Here is a 15,542-nt window from a genome sequence, read left to right on the forward strand (position 1 = left end):
CTGGTCACTGTAGTACATGCCCTGGTAACTAGATTAGATTACTGAAATGTGCTCGATGTGGTGCTGCCCTTGAATACTGTACGGAAGCTACAGTTGGTACAGAATGCTGTGGCCAGAATGCCAATTGAAATGGGGCAAAGAGATTATATCACTCCAGTCTTGTTCTATCTACACTGGCTCCCAGTTTGCTTCTGATCCCAAATCAAGATGCAGGTATTGACCTTTAAAGCCCTATACAATTTAAGACCAGAATACTTTAAGAACCGCCTTCTCTCATATGAACTTACCAGTTCACTCTGATCATCTTCAGAGTCCCTGCTTTGGCTGAGGCTAGATGAGTGGCAACCCAAGAAAGGCCCTTCTTGCTTGTGGTACCAAAACTTTGGAACTCCCTACCCAGGGAGATTAATCTGTCCCCTCTATTGCTGTGTTCTGCAAGCGGGTGAAGACTTTTTTTCCCCTTTGGCATACCCACAATAACTGTTATATGCTGATTAGGCTCCCTGTTCCTGGTGTTCTTTGTGTTTGGGTTTTATTGAATTATTTTATACTGTTTTAAATGTTTTAAATTTGTTTAATTTTTTTAATGTTTGCCACCTTGGGAACCCTGTTTGGGTATAAAGATGGCATACAAAAGTTTTAAATAAATAAAATAATATTTTTCTACCTATTTGTCCCCTTGCCATTTCAGAAGGTACTGCATGACTGTCAAAAATTTAAATGGAACACCATTCATATAAATAAAATAATTACTAAAATCAGAATAAAGCAGATAAAAAAACTGTTTGCTAATCTTAAACCTCTAACAATATATCTCCAACTTCTGTCCCACATGAAAAGTTAATGCAATGTTTCTGAACGATGCTCAGACTTTAGCAAGCCATTAGAGTAGGTTAATTCTGCCACTGTAAGATAGCTACTCATAATGTCTGTCAGCATGCCCTTGATACCTAAAATTGATGTGATAGTGAATTTATAAGTGTAGTATTACTTGATCTTAGAAGTTGTGTGGATTTGTTAACAGCTGTTACTAGATTTGGAGTTCTTTTCAGATATTCGTGGGAAGTGCTAATGAAGCTGTCATTTAACTAATTCAGTATCTCAGGGTATTAACTTTATAACTGTGAGTGCTCTAATCTTGCAAGGGTGATCTATGTGTGCAAATAGGTTTTTCCATATTGATTACCCTTCTGACCTTTGTCTACATGCACAGAAGATTGTTGCATGGTGACAGGAGATGCATGTTGTGCCCTGTTACCAAAATGGCTGGCTCTGAGACTCCGTGGTTGAAAGTAGCAAGTAGTGATTCCAGGGGTGGTCTTCTTTTCACAGGGTCATGTCATATCTGGCAAGTGATCCTGGCATGTAGCATTGTCTATGCAGAACTCTGCAGAATGTGAGGATCTCACTATAATAATTAGTGGGCTTAGAGTTTTTTGCCAGTTTTATTGTATCAGGAAAAGGGAGGAATGAAACCAGAAGGGTAGCGCTCTCTGTGAATTCAGAATGTGTTTGCTAAAATTATCCTCTGTTTATTCTCAATCCCTTCAGCCTTTCTGTTCCTTGCACTTGCACTTACAAATTTCAGAAAATCCTTATACATCTGTCAGCATCTCAAGCAAAGAAACAGTCCCTGGACTTCTAATTGCCACAGGTAAGGAATCTGTCCATTGTTATACATCTCTTTGTAACATATCAGGTGAATGAGTTGTACTTGTGTCAGTTGTCCATACTCTAACATATCTCTTCTGTTTACATTGAACTCACAAGAAAAATAATGATCTAGGATATTAAAAAGTGGATCAATGAAGCAGCATTTTAGACCCATGATACCAGTAATACCATTAGAACCTTAGAACTTCTCTTACTAATACTGCTTCTTTCCTTTTCCTAATCTATCCCTCTTGTGGACACCCATAGAAACCATTTGCTCTGGCTGGTTAAATGGTTCTCCCTACAAGGACCTAGTCAAGAAAGTTTCTATTGCATTGCTGGATTACAATCCAGATGTGTCCTTCTTCTCACATAATAACTAAAACATTCAATTTTCAGAAGTGCTCTCTTGAAGTAGAGGTGAATTGACTTTGATACACATTGTGATCATGTTTTCTAGATTTTGTCTCCAAACCTCAGGGCTAAAGTCTTGCATTTTTAAAATGATTCTTCTGACAAATACTTTATTCAACCAACGCAGATGTTCTACTTATTTGATTGTCCATGTAGGAGTGCCCAAACAACTAGGATTCTGTGTGTAGCTGGACTGAAGATGAAAATGCAGTCATAATCATAGTGTTGTAGCACTGTCATATTTCATATATATTTGCTGTATCAGCATGTTAATGCATTTTAAAATATATATCCAATGAATACTGCACTGATTGAGGAAGTGATCTAATCTGATTTTCCTCCTCACTGCAGCCCTTCAACCTGTGTGGCTACAAAGGTACCCCTACCCCTGGAAATTAGTTTTTGGTAGTCATTACTAGCTGGTGGGAGAACATGTGGAAAGAACATCTGTAGTATACAACCCCATATAGCCACATATATGGTATTATTTGCACAATGACAGTTTTGGGCAGGAAGAAAGCTATTGGAATAAATCTCTGCTAATGCAGTAGCTGTCAACTGCAGTCCTGTTATACCTGGTTAATACAATATGGCAGGGGATTGTATTTAGCAGTATAACTTATGAATAGAGTTAAGAGAAACAATGGCATCCACATTTCCTGTTTAGACCATCTACTTTGCTATTTTACTATCTGTTCTGTACTGTGCTGTTTCGCTTGTGAAATTAAATTGACCAATACAGCTATGAATCACAATACCTCTCAGATTCCATCATTCACAATTATTGGGGCTGCCTGTTTGGTGTATTGGGCTTGTCTTCAACAGTGCACAGAGTTTCAGCATCATCCTAGAATAAGGATGTAAACTCTTATCAAGTTGTGCTACTGAGGTAAAAGCTTGAATTTTGAAAATGATCTTGTCTGTATATCCCTGTGTATTTAACAATATTGTATGAATTGATATAGTGAAATGGAACGTCCCGGCAAGGCCAATGCTATTTGGCTATGAACAGAATCAGCATGGTGGCTAGAAATGGCAATAGCTCTGTCTTCCTTTGTGCCTGTTTAGTAACAAAATGTGGAAAGAAAGGACTGTTACAATCAGATCTTTAGGTGGAACACTATGACATTTGATACCCTGCTAAATCTAACACTGGCTGCTATGGAATAATGTCCCCACTCTTTAGCACTGATTAATTCAAAGTTTCACTGTAACTGTTTAGTACCAACACAATGTTTCTTGAATAGCAGGCTCCCTGGAGCAATTGGCAGTAATTTTGCATGTGGGTATATAACTGTTTGGCCATTTCAGTTCTTTAGACCTTAATGGAGATGGTGCCAAAAGAATAGTAGTAGAAATGCATCCAATGTAGATTAATAGCAGTTACTCAGTTTTGCACATTAAAAAGAACCTGAGAACACTTCACCACCAGTGTATCGATTCTCTGTGCTTGTCTATGAAACCTGTCTTCTGCAGATCACAGGATTCTAATGACAGCCTCTTATACTGTTAAATGTCAGCATTGCCCAGCCCCTGGTAATTAATCTGACAGCCATCACAATCCTTTTATGCCTGCAGCTGCCTGCACACAGTAGGCAGCCTCATCAGGATGGTCATACACATCCAACCCACGGCAGAGCTCCCACATGCTTAGCTTGGTGGGAGCTGTCCAAGATACAAAAGCTTCTTGAATAGTTGTCATTGTGGATAACTTGCATGTATAGCATGGGATGTGTTTGGTAATTTCAAATAAGTGCCAACAAGCTGGCATATTCATGAACACAGAAGGATCTTTATATTATGTGTTGTCAGATGCAGAGGCCCAAGGGTAAGCATGTCATGTAGCATGCGCAGCCAGTAGATGGAAATCAGGCAGGCTGAAGGCTGGTAGTCCAGTGGTGCAGAGGAAAAACTTGAAGGCCTCTCTCATTAGTCAGTTATGCATACTAGGAGGTGGTAAAACTTCTGGGAGCCTTATTTAAATCAGTACCATGAGATTGACTTTCTAGTGTAACCTAACTTGTCAGGTCAGGAGGAATCTGGGCTGTGGTGTGAATGTTCTAGCTATAAATGCCTTTAGTTTCTCCTCTGACCAGCAGCTTCTGCTATGCTAGGAAGAAGACTGAGAACTATAGATCTCCCAGTTCAAACCTAACATATCAAGAAGCCCCATATTCTGTGCAAAATATAAATCATGTAGATGACACGACTAACATACGTTCAAGATGGTTAATTGAGATGGGTAGCCATGTTTGTCTGTAGCAGTAGAAAAGAGCAAGAGTCCAGTAGCACCTATAAGACTAACAAAGTTTGTGGTAGAGTATCAGTTTTTGTGAGTCATAGCTCACTCCTTCAGATACAGCTAGAATGTGAGTCCATCTGTCCAAAATATATAAAGACAGGTGGACTCACATTCTGGCTGTATCTGAAGAAATGAGCTGTGACTCATGAAAGCTCAAACCCCATCATAAAGTTTGTTAGTCTTATAGGTGCTACTGGACTGTTGCTCTTTTCTACTGTTTCAAGGCATTGTATAAGAGTTGGTTACAATATTGGGAGGGGGAATACTTACCTGGGTGTAAACCCCATTGAATAAAATGGGACTCAGTTCTGTTGACTACTTAGGATTGTTGCATGGCCAAGATGCAAGTGGACAGGACATTAAGTGAATAGAGAACTAAAAGTCACGGGCAGGGAAAGTAATCAAGCTTGCACAGACAAGGAAATGTAACCTCCACAGTCGTTTAGGTTGCCTATCCTATTTCTGTCTTATAACTATTTCCATATCTAACAATGTCAGGGCAACCTTTCATGTACCACTTTGCATCAGTCACAAGTTACAACTCTTAAGCCTCAGGTTTTATTTCCAGCAACAGAAGTGTCATTACATGTTGGCAAGCTGCATTCTGTGTTCATTGATAGGAGAGTGTCAAGCTCCATCTGGGCTTTAATTCTTCTTTTTGAAACAGTAAATGTCAGGAGCTCAATTAACATTTTCATTAGTGTATATTTATTGTGCACCTATTGAAGCTATCGAACTTTGGGATTGATTCTGCCTTCCCTGCTATTTTTACACTTAATAAACAAACTAGTTTTATTTCCCTTCCTTTTGAACACAATTAAACAAACATCTACTTTAAAAGTCAGCTTACGTATAGGATACGTTGCTTAGAAAATCATAGACTCAGTGTCAGTTATGCTGAGGGGTCATTGCTTGCCATAGAACTTACTGTAAACTAAGGGCCAAAGTACACATTTGTGTTTTTAATGAATTGGGTACAGGTTCCAGACACAACTTGTTAAAAACACAAGCGTGTAGTTTGGCCTTAAGCAGCTCCTGTTTGAAGGCTATTTGGAGGTTAGATGGTAAAATTAGATTTTATCACTTTCTAGATGGAGAGTAAGGTGTGCATTAAAAAAAAGATCAGGATAGTCAGCTAAAATGAGATTAGCCTTCAAATGTATGAAATTCTGATGCAGTTTCAAAAGTGGGTATGTGATGTCAGGTTCAGTAACATCAACAAGACAATAATTGAGTATAGATATGGCATCTCTAGAACTCTAGGTTTTGAGATTAGGAAATGTTTTCATCTAATTTTCTTGAATATAATTTGTTTCTATTAGTCCTGCATGGAAGAAGCTCTACAAGCATTCCATGTCTTTTAAGGCATTCCCATTAAATGTATCCATACTGCTGGTATGCTATCAGCTCTTCAGCTCAAAATAAGAGTATGAACTGTTGCAGAAAGAAGTTATGCTCTGCTTGCAGACGTTTCTGCACTCCCAGCATTATGCTTATGTTCATAAATTTCTATCATTTGTTATACTCACACAAAAAGGGAATCAGAGCATGCTATACATGGGTGCTACATGGTGTTTAGAGTCAGGTATGCTGAGTTACAGGTGATTTCATTGGCCATATTTGCATCGCCTTTCTTCTGTTCTTTGTTTATGTAAAAATATAAAGGAAGAAAGTTAAATTTTCCATGTCTATTTATTTCAATTACATGAACAAGATATTGCAAATACAAATTAATTGGCATGAGTACCTGGGTTAAAAATCATATTAAATGTTTCATTTGCATGCATGCTATTGATGGCTGTACATGCAAATATAACAATAACTTGTAAAAAAAAATAAATTACATTTCTAAAAGTGAATTTGTAGGTATCTACCTCTTTTACACTATGGATCATTACAAATGAATGCACTGTAACATTGAAAATACTAATCAATTAGACCATGTTGCTCATTTATTTTCCAGTGCTTTCCTGTTTTCATTTGTCTTCACACATAATCTTGTCACCAGCAGTCTGTCGTTAAAGCACAGGGAAAAAATGGGATTCATCTCTAGCTATAAAATATATTGTGACATGTAGACATAGTTATATTTGTATATAATCTGTTCATATTTCAGGCAATGTAGGTCCAGAGCTATCATCCACAGAGATTGGCATGTTTATTTCTTCAGATGGTGGAAATTCATGGAGACAGGTAATTTTTGCAGAAGTGCTTTTGGGGAACTATATTTTAAAGAGATGTGTTTCTAATTATTTCCTGGGTGTTGGAAAGAGTGTACAATTCATGTCATGCTTTACATGTTTACAGATCTTTGAGGAAGAATACAATGTGTGGTTTCTTGACTGGGGTGGAGCACTTGTAGCTATGAAACATACATCAATGCCCATTCGCCATTTGTGGTAAGGATGCTTCCTTTGAATTGAGACCATGCTTCCTGAATGTGCAGATGTAGAATTGTTGCTTGCATTTGCTTTTTGCCAAATATTTTCAAACGTCATAAAAAAGTCAACAAGATAACATTTGGAACTGATGTTCTAGTATTTAAAAACAGTAACCAGAAGCCAGAATGCAAACAGATGATAAAGTAGTGTTTAGGTTTGTTCATAAAATTATATAGGAAGCTTAATCACTTGCTCACTGCCATGTTTCAGATGTCATGGTGTCTAGAATGATTAATCATTGTGTGCCTAATTGTGAGTATATGCGGTTCTTCGTATTCCCACTCAGTCATTTAGAACTATTGCTTGTTAGCTTATAGAGTCTCATTTTGAAGTTTATTACACGGTTTAAAAGATATGCCAGTCCCCTACAAGTCTATCAGTAGGAGGGGAGATATGGGAAAATATAGGAGCATAATATGAACTTGTTGTTTTTATATATGTGTTGGTGTGCAAGTTTATTATGTGTGAGAGTGTTTATTATATAGAAACTAGCTCAAGAAAATGGCTCCTGTGCTCCGCAGCGATTTTGGCCCATTTCCTAATTTGCATACTCATTCTCTGCTTGCACCATTTTTCACATAAAATGTACACATTTTAACATTTTTGTCAATGACTCAACATCATTCAATTCTATATGTATGTGAAATACATTATCCAAATCTGCACTGTATACATTGCCTTTCCAGTTGGAATGAAGAGTGTTGGGATTAAAGGGCTACTTTAATAACATATTTGTCAGCACAACAAGGGCCTAACTAGCAGTACAGGTCAGGCCCTGGGGTCACTCCTGGGCCTCCACCCTGACCTGTATGGGCGACCCCTGACAGCCCCAAGTGCGAGCCATCCATGGTATGGCTAGGGCCCGGCCACCCTGGCTCAGTGGTTTACCCCCTTAAAGCTCCCCCACCTGACCGTAAAGCTGCAGGGGGGACTGTCCTGTCCAGAGGTTCCCCACCATGGCATCTGACCTCGCAACTGGGCCATACAGCTGCCAGCCGCTCCTGACAGACCCCGATCCCCACCAATGAGGATATGCCAAGGGTGGTCACCGGCCCACTCAATTTCCCCAACTCCTAACCTGCCAACACTAAGGCCAAGCCTCTTCTTAGGCTATAGTGCCCCACAGGGGGCATAAAGCCCCCCCAAACCCTTGCTATGATTCCTCCAAATAGTTGTCTCTCCATCCCCTCAGTAGAGGTAAACAAATGCACACAAATTTGCGGATGGGAACCCCATGCTGAAATGCAATCCCCCGTCCAAGATTTCTGCTGCAGCCAGGAAGCCTTGGATGAACGCAACCTGGGGCCCAAGCTTCTTGCACACACCCAGTGGAGAAGCCTTGGGCCCCAACAATTACAAACTTCCAGCCCAACAGGCAGGGAACATGTGCACCTAGGCACCCAGGCCATGGGCCCAAAACAAAACAACTCCAAGCTTCTTGGAGGAAGCTGGCGGGGAAGCCTTGGAACATACAAACCCTGGTCCTGCAACCACTGTGAGAGCCACGGGCACTGAACCTGTAAACAACAACTCAGAACATTCAGCCATCCAAGCCTCAATAGGCACTCCGGCCCTCAAATGACCACACCTATGGAAAAAACACAACTATTAACATCTATAAACCAAGCAACTGCACCGAACCTGCACTCTTGGTCATGCATTGTGGTGAAGGCCCCTTACCACCTGTTGCTGGGAAAACCCACCAGGACCATCCAGCCCACACCTCTTGCCTTGCCCTGCATGCTTACATGCTGTAAAGGCATGGGGGCCTGAGCAAACTGGGCATGCATGGTAGAACTTGCACAGCTCTCTAGAACAAACCCCTTGGGATGCAAACTCCCAGAAGAGAATATGAGCCCCCCCCCAGCCTGCTCCCCAGGGGGGTGAGTGCCAGCTGGCGTAGAGGACCATTGCACCAAGTGACCACTGTTGGAGTGGTCCCCTGTATTAGGCCTAGCTGGGGACATCACCTGCAGCCAAAGCTGCTAGTGAACTTGGTCCCAAGGCAGGACAGGGTTGAGAGCAGCATGCATGCGGAACTCTTTGTCGTATTGCAGCCAAGCTGCACTGGCAAAGTCCAAATATCCCCTGTATATTATATCCAAATACTGGAAAAGAGGGGCCACCCTCCAAGGCTGGGCGCATGTTATGACACCCGCATAGATGAGAAACCCTGGCACACAACTAGCCAATTAAAACTTGCGGCATTTAAGCCACTCCTTATCATGCTCCTCAAGGTCCTCTTTATCCTTCTTCTCCATTTCCCTGAAGAGAAGGGTAAAGACATGTACTCACCCTTGAGGATCTTCTCCCTAGTCACTGGGGTCAAGTGGTCCCCAAAGGGCATGGCTATATCCCCGAAAGGTAGTGCCCTAAGTGGTACTGACCCATAGCTAGCCCAAGGGTACCCATAAAATGCCCTCCATTGCACCACCCAACCCATACCAGCCTGGGTTTGGTAAGTAACGGGTAGCCATACAGAAGATCCAGATGGCTGTCCTAACAGGGCAGACTGACCACTGAGTGGCCAGGCACCATCCAAGGAGGAAGGAACTGCTGAGCCTGGCTGTGCATATGAGGCCTGAGGCATGCAAGGGGATGCAGGGGGAGCAGCCTGATCCCATATTCTCCAAGGCCACCCAGATCTTTGCTGAGGCCAGGAAGACTTACCCTCCAACTTGGGAGCCTGGATCACTAGCACCACCTGTTCAGCTGAACCTGCATCACCCAACGAAACCTCTGGAGTGTAGCTGCGGGGTGCTCTGACCGCTGCTGCACCGGGCAGCCCTGTACGGCCAGGCAAACCCTTGAGGGAAGAAACATGTGACAAAATCCCATTAGTAAAGGATGCCTCTGACACAGCCCTTGTGGTCCTCTTGCGTTTGGCCCTTTGGTTATTATTGGGGACCACATGGGCTTGCTCTAATGCCGCTAAGCACTCCATCAGTTCCTGTCGACTAGGACTTGTTTCCTCCTCGTCCGAGGATGATATGGCTACCGCAGGCCACCTGGGGGCCAGCCACCTAGTGGGCTGTTTGAAGAGCCTGCACCTTTCTTAAGAGGCATGTCTAAACTCCCATCAAGCCCACCTGGAACTGGCTGACAACTACCTGCACAATAGGGGCCAAGTAACAGGCCAGCCCCCACAAAATGGTTGCATGAGCAGGCAAAAGGTGGAACAGCATGCCTACAGAAAATGGCCGTCAAGCCTGTAAGACCTGACCCAGGCCCCTCAGAGAACCAGTTAGCTAGCCACAGGCCCAGACAGCACTCCCCCAAACTCTGTCCATATATATTTATTATTAATGCTATATTCTAATGAAAAAAACAAATGGTCACCAGGAACAAAATTCCAAAATGCTGCCCAGAGTGAGGGAAGCCAGTATCTAAGGACACAGCTAGGAGCTGGGGCTGAGAAGGTGACCCACCCAATGCCCTACTGAGCAAATGGCAATAGTGGGAGCACTGACCCGCAGCCAGACCCACAGAGCACTGACCCACAGCCAGACCCACCAGACCACCATGCTACAACAGTGCTTAAAATGGCTGCTCTGGCACCTACAAAATGGCTGCTGGGCCCACCAGTGCCTAATCCCACAGGAAATAAGTCCGAATACAGCTTACAATGTGGGCCTCAGGAAAGAGGACAATGCTGAAAACAGAGGGGTGGGTGGGTGATAGGAGGGAACCCCCATGCCCCGAAGATGGGCAAGTAGTGTTGGGACATGAAGGCCACCCTGCTAAAGCCTCCCAGAGAGAGCCACTATTGTCACTCCAGACATCACGCTGCTCACCTCCCCCCAAACAAGCCTGGCTCAGGACCTGGGTGTGCACAGGCAGCAAACACAGTCACTCGCCACACTCCCGCCTGTAGAAGACAGCATAGGGTAGGGCTGCAGGAAGGCAAACCAGGTCCAGAGCACCTGCCGCCACCTCAGCACAGGAGCACTTTGCCATGGCAAGGATAGGCTACGCAGCCTCTGGACGCTCCCTCCAGGACCCTAGGAGGGCAAACCTCTGTTGCGCTGGAGAATTCAGCCACTGCATGAAGGCAAACCATGTCCACAGCGTGAGAGCACTTTGCTGTGGCACAGATAGGTGACACAGCTGCTGGATGCGCCCTCCAAGACCCAAAGAGAGCAATTCCCTGCCATGCTGGAGCACTCAGTTGTGGCAAGAACAGGAGTTGCTGCTGGGCTCGCTCCTGCCCTTTGCCGCAGTGCTCTTCCCGTCCTCATACCGGAGAGGTAAAGAAACACATCCGTTCCTCTCCAAGCATGAGGCGCACTGATACGCTGAAGAGCAGAGCGGAAGAAAGAGCCCAGCCTAGCTCTGCCCCTTGCACACAGCCCTGTTTGCAGGGTGAGCGCCATTGCTGCGTCCTCCTCCGTCCAGAGGGGCAAAACATGACCCTCAGCCGCAGTGGCAGCTACCGTTGGCCAGGAGTGCCGTATTGTGTATAAAAAACATACAAATATACAAATGAATCTGTGTGTGTGTGAGAGAGAGTGGTAGGGAGCACTGAAACTGTTGCAAAATAGAAATCAATATAAAAAGAAATGGAAGGGAACATTTATTCATCCTTCACTCCCCTTCTTTGACTAGACACCTCCAATTATATAAAACTGCACAAGGAAAAGAAAAATGGTACAAATCCATGTTTATATCTAGTTATGCCATTTTTCTTTCTTTTGTGCCATGCTTAAAAAACCTCTTTGTCCAGAATAACGAAATGGAATTTTTGTAGGTACTTAGAATTAGCAGAGCTATCCATAACATATATTGGGTGGAGTTGGGCTTCTTCTAATGGGTTGACCTACCCTGCTTCTGAAGCTGTTAATGGATAAAATTAGAGGGAAAGAGCTTTCAGGAACTGACATCCAAACACTCGGGGTGTGAATCAAACTAATCCTGCAGATGGACATTGGTGCTTCTATGTGCAAAATGGGGAGTTACAGCTTTCCATCAAATAATAATAGAACTTTACAACAGTAATAATGTGCAAGTGTCTCTTTTACTTGAGTTATTAATGAAGTCCTTCAAATGGTAATGCTGATGCACGACTCTGAGAGAAACCAATGAATTAAAAGCTAGAATTTATGCCCTTAACACTGTGATATCTGCAGATATGTTCACACATTCAAAAGGTTAGTTTCAGGTTGGTAGCCATGTTGGTCTGTAGTAGAAAGGCAAGATTTGGGTCTAATAGCACCTTAAAGATCAATTCGTTTTCCAGAGTATGAGTTTTTAAGAGTCAGAGCTCCTTTCATATCCAGTAGCACAATTCATTTGGCAGCTATTTATGCCTTTCATGAACAAGTCTAGCCCAATGGGGCAAATAGCAACTCTCCAAGGACATTTCAGGTTGGGAAAATGACATAAAGTCTTAAATATTTTCTCCCCACATACTACAATCCCATTCTGAACCAGAACCTTGGGAATTAACTTTTAAAAATTGCCGGGACTCTGAACATGAGATTCCCAGTGTTTGACTACCCTGAAACAACCATTTTGTTTGAAGTTATTGATATTAGTGTACAATAGGGTTTTACAATGTGCGCTACTATTAACAACCCATTTTTATATAGTAGCATGCTAATTTAGATTTAGATTCCAAAACTCAGGCCACTGTCAACTGAGATGAAGGAACTGATTTCTGTAACATTATTACATTTAAAACAACATGAATATTCTTCATATATGTTGCCACTGATGGCCCTACCTCTACAAATCTAATTCTCTTTTAAAGCCTTTGCTACTAGTGACCTACACTACACCACTGGCAGTGAATTCTATAATTCAATTACTCATTGAGTGGGAAATAGGTGCCCCAGAGTTCTGGTATTATGGGAGGAAAAAATGTTTGTCTAGCCACTTTCTCTACTAGTACATAATTTTATAACCTGTATCATGCCCCTGCTTGTCATTTTTCTAAACTAAAAGCTCCAGACTCTTCAGCTTTCTTCTACAGGAAAGGCGCTCCAGCCCCTTAATCACCTTGAGCTGGATGTGAATGTTTTTTCCTGCCTTGGCTTCCAAATTAGAACACTTTTTAGGAGCTTCCAAATGACAATGTGTTGTAATCACACTGTTTCCAAGATTTTCATGTCTTTGACATGGTGTTTCTCAAATTTGCTTTACTCCAGCTTTTTTGGAAAGAATGCAGTCCAAGCTTGTTAACATGTGATATGGAACTAATGGTGTTCCATTGCACAGTTCGCTCTCTTCAAAGGTCCTGGCCACACTGGCAGAATTTTCCTGTTGTTTGCCCTTGTGGGCACCATTTTCCTAGGATTTTTTTCAGCTTCATCACAACAGGGCTTTTTCAGGGCTATATTTGTTAAGCCAGTGATTGCTGTAATGCTATAGTGATATAGCATCATCACTATGGCATTATAGTGATGTAGATCCGTTGCTACTTATCTATTTCAAGTATTAATAAAACCATTATAACACTATAGCATATGCATGAAGAAAAGACCCCATTCCAAAAAGGAACAGTGAGTTGCAGTGGCAGCCATCATGATCTCAGCCCCAAAAGTCAATGCAGCCCCAAAAGTCAATGCAGAGTCACTACAAAGCATGTGTGGAAGGGGAAAGTCAGAAAAAAAGCTAGAGGAAAGTACACAGAAAATCCCCATGTAGGGAAGCTCTGCCACCAATGTGCATGTTTTTGCATTCTGAGCAATGATGAAGGCAGCGTAAGCATAGAGAATCCTTACCAAGTGGAAATAACCTTGGTTGCCCTGTTGTGCACTCTTTCTAGCCATTCAATATATTTTTTTGAGATACAACAGCCAGCAGTGGAAAAGTTTGGCTCCTGAACTCGTCCAGGGCTCTTTTTACACTTAGGTTTAAATCACCAGTGATGAGCATTCACCCTGATCACAGTGGCTCCAGCATTGCACCCTTCCATTTTGCACTGTCCACTGCAGTTTCGATTTGGCATCTGTTTTTCATTTCAGACCCTCTTTGAAGCCTCTATGCAGTTTCGGGGCTTTCGGGGCTTTGCAATTCACACCATGCTTTTTAAAAAACTTTGAGCATATGTAGTAACGTTGCAATGTTGGAACCTATCCCCCCCCCCCCCCCCGTTTTGCTGATTGGGCTGTCCCCTGCTCACTGGAGAGGCAATTGGTGGCAGAGTTCTAAGGAAAACATGTACCACTCATTTTTTTTTTAAAAGCTAAGTCAGGAAAGTGTTAAAAAGCTGCTGCTTCTTGCACTCTGTATTCTAAAAATTCTTGTAGCAATAAATCACAAACAGTGCAATCCTATGAAGAGTTACTCCAGTCTAAGCCCATTGACTTCAACGGGCTTAGACTGGAGTAACTCTCCATAGGATTGCACTGAAAATCTTCTTAACCTAATTAACTTTTCCCTTCCTCCTTCTTTCTTTTGTATCCCCTTTTTTACTTTGATAAAATAAAATAAAATACAAAAAAAAGTGTTGCTGCTTCTTTCCCTCCCTGCCGCTTTGATTTGCAAAGGGCTGTGCAAAATGCTTTTTTTTTTTTTACATTGGCAGAAGACATGGGGGGGGGGGGAGAGCAGCCATTTAACCCTTACCTGGCTTTTAAAGCCAGGAGAAATCAGGAGTAATATTACAACACTTTCCTAGCTGGGCGGGGGCGGGGGGGAATGTGTGCTCATACCATTGAGGGAGGAAGTGGAAAGCAGCCATTTAACCCTTACCTGGCTTTTAAAGCCAGGAAAGAATAGCAATAGAGTGTGTACATACTCTTGAGGGAGGAAGTGGAAAGTAGCCATTTAACTCTTTCCTGGCTTTTAAAGCCTACAGGGAAATAGCAGCAAGCTTAGGAATCGTTCCTGGCTTTGAAAAAGAGAGAGAGAGAGAGAGAGAGAGAGAGAGAGAGAGCGCATGCATACGCAGGAGGAAGGAAGCCAATGGAGAAGCAGCCTTAAGACCCTTACCTGGCTTTATTTAAAAAAATGGCAGACAAGGAGTTCAGAGAGCTGAGGAGGGCGGGAGTGGTTAATTCCACACAGACCAAATTTTGGGGAGCCCTGAAAAAAACTCATATGAAATATATATATTCTTTTTGAATTAGTGAAAGGCACTAATATAGCATAGGACATGACAGTTTGCAACTCTTTCTCACTTTAGTATTGGATGTATTTTTCAGTTTTGCTTGTAGAAAACTAAAGCATTTATACTTTTAAATTCCATAAATACGTCAGTTCATAGGATGGATATGCCAACTAAATTATAAATGATGCATTTTATGTTGTTCAAGTAGCAAAATGGGTTTAGGTTTGATATAAAATAAGTCCTGTATGTATTTCAATCCATTTGGCTTCAAAATTTCTGAAAATTTTATATTTATAGAAGTGACTGCAACATAGATCTGTATGAGTGTATTACAGTACTGGCATTTTATTTTGAATCCTTTTCATAATAATCTCCAGCATGTAATTCACACTGTCAGTTGAAGTTTTTATTAACTTATCTGTTACAACCTCCAGACTTCTTTCCTTTTCACCTCCACCAGTTTACACCTCATTAGCATATATTTAAAGTCAGGGTTTTTTTGCTCCATTGTGTATCACCTTGTACTTGCTTACACTGAATTTCATTTGCCAAACTGTTGTCCATTCACTCAGTTTGGAGAAATCATCTTGGAATGCTTTACTATCACTTCTGTTTTCACCATCTGGAATAATTCATTGAACAACAGTGATTGTTTTAACCCTGTGTTTAATGCAATATT

General features: G+C 42.1%; 1 protein-coding gene across 1 annotated transcript in view; it reads left to right on the forward strand.

Moving 5' to 3' along the window:
• Positions 1-15,542, forward strand: part of SORCS3 (sortilin related VPS10 domain containing receptor 3) — an 818,830-nt gene that overhangs the window by 624,118 nt on the left and 179,170 nt on the right. The window contains exons 11-13 of the mRNA XM_054984254.1: positions 1,552-1,654; positions 6,486-6,562; positions 6,677-6,768. Of these exons, the coding sequence (XP_054840229.1) occupies positions 1,552-1,654; positions 6,486-6,562; positions 6,677-6,768 (272 nt within the window). The remainder of the gene's footprint in view (positions 1-1,551; positions 1,655-6,485; positions 6,563-6,676; positions 6,769-15,542) is intronic.

This window comes from Eublepharis macularius, chromosome 6, assembly GCF_028583425.1.
Source record: "Eublepharis macularius isolate TG4126 chromosome 6, MPM_Emac_v1.0, whole genome shotgun sequence".
Classification (NCBI taxonomy): domain Eukaryota; kingdom Metazoa; phylum Chordata; class Lepidosauria; order Squamata; family Eublepharidae; genus Eublepharis; species Eublepharis macularius.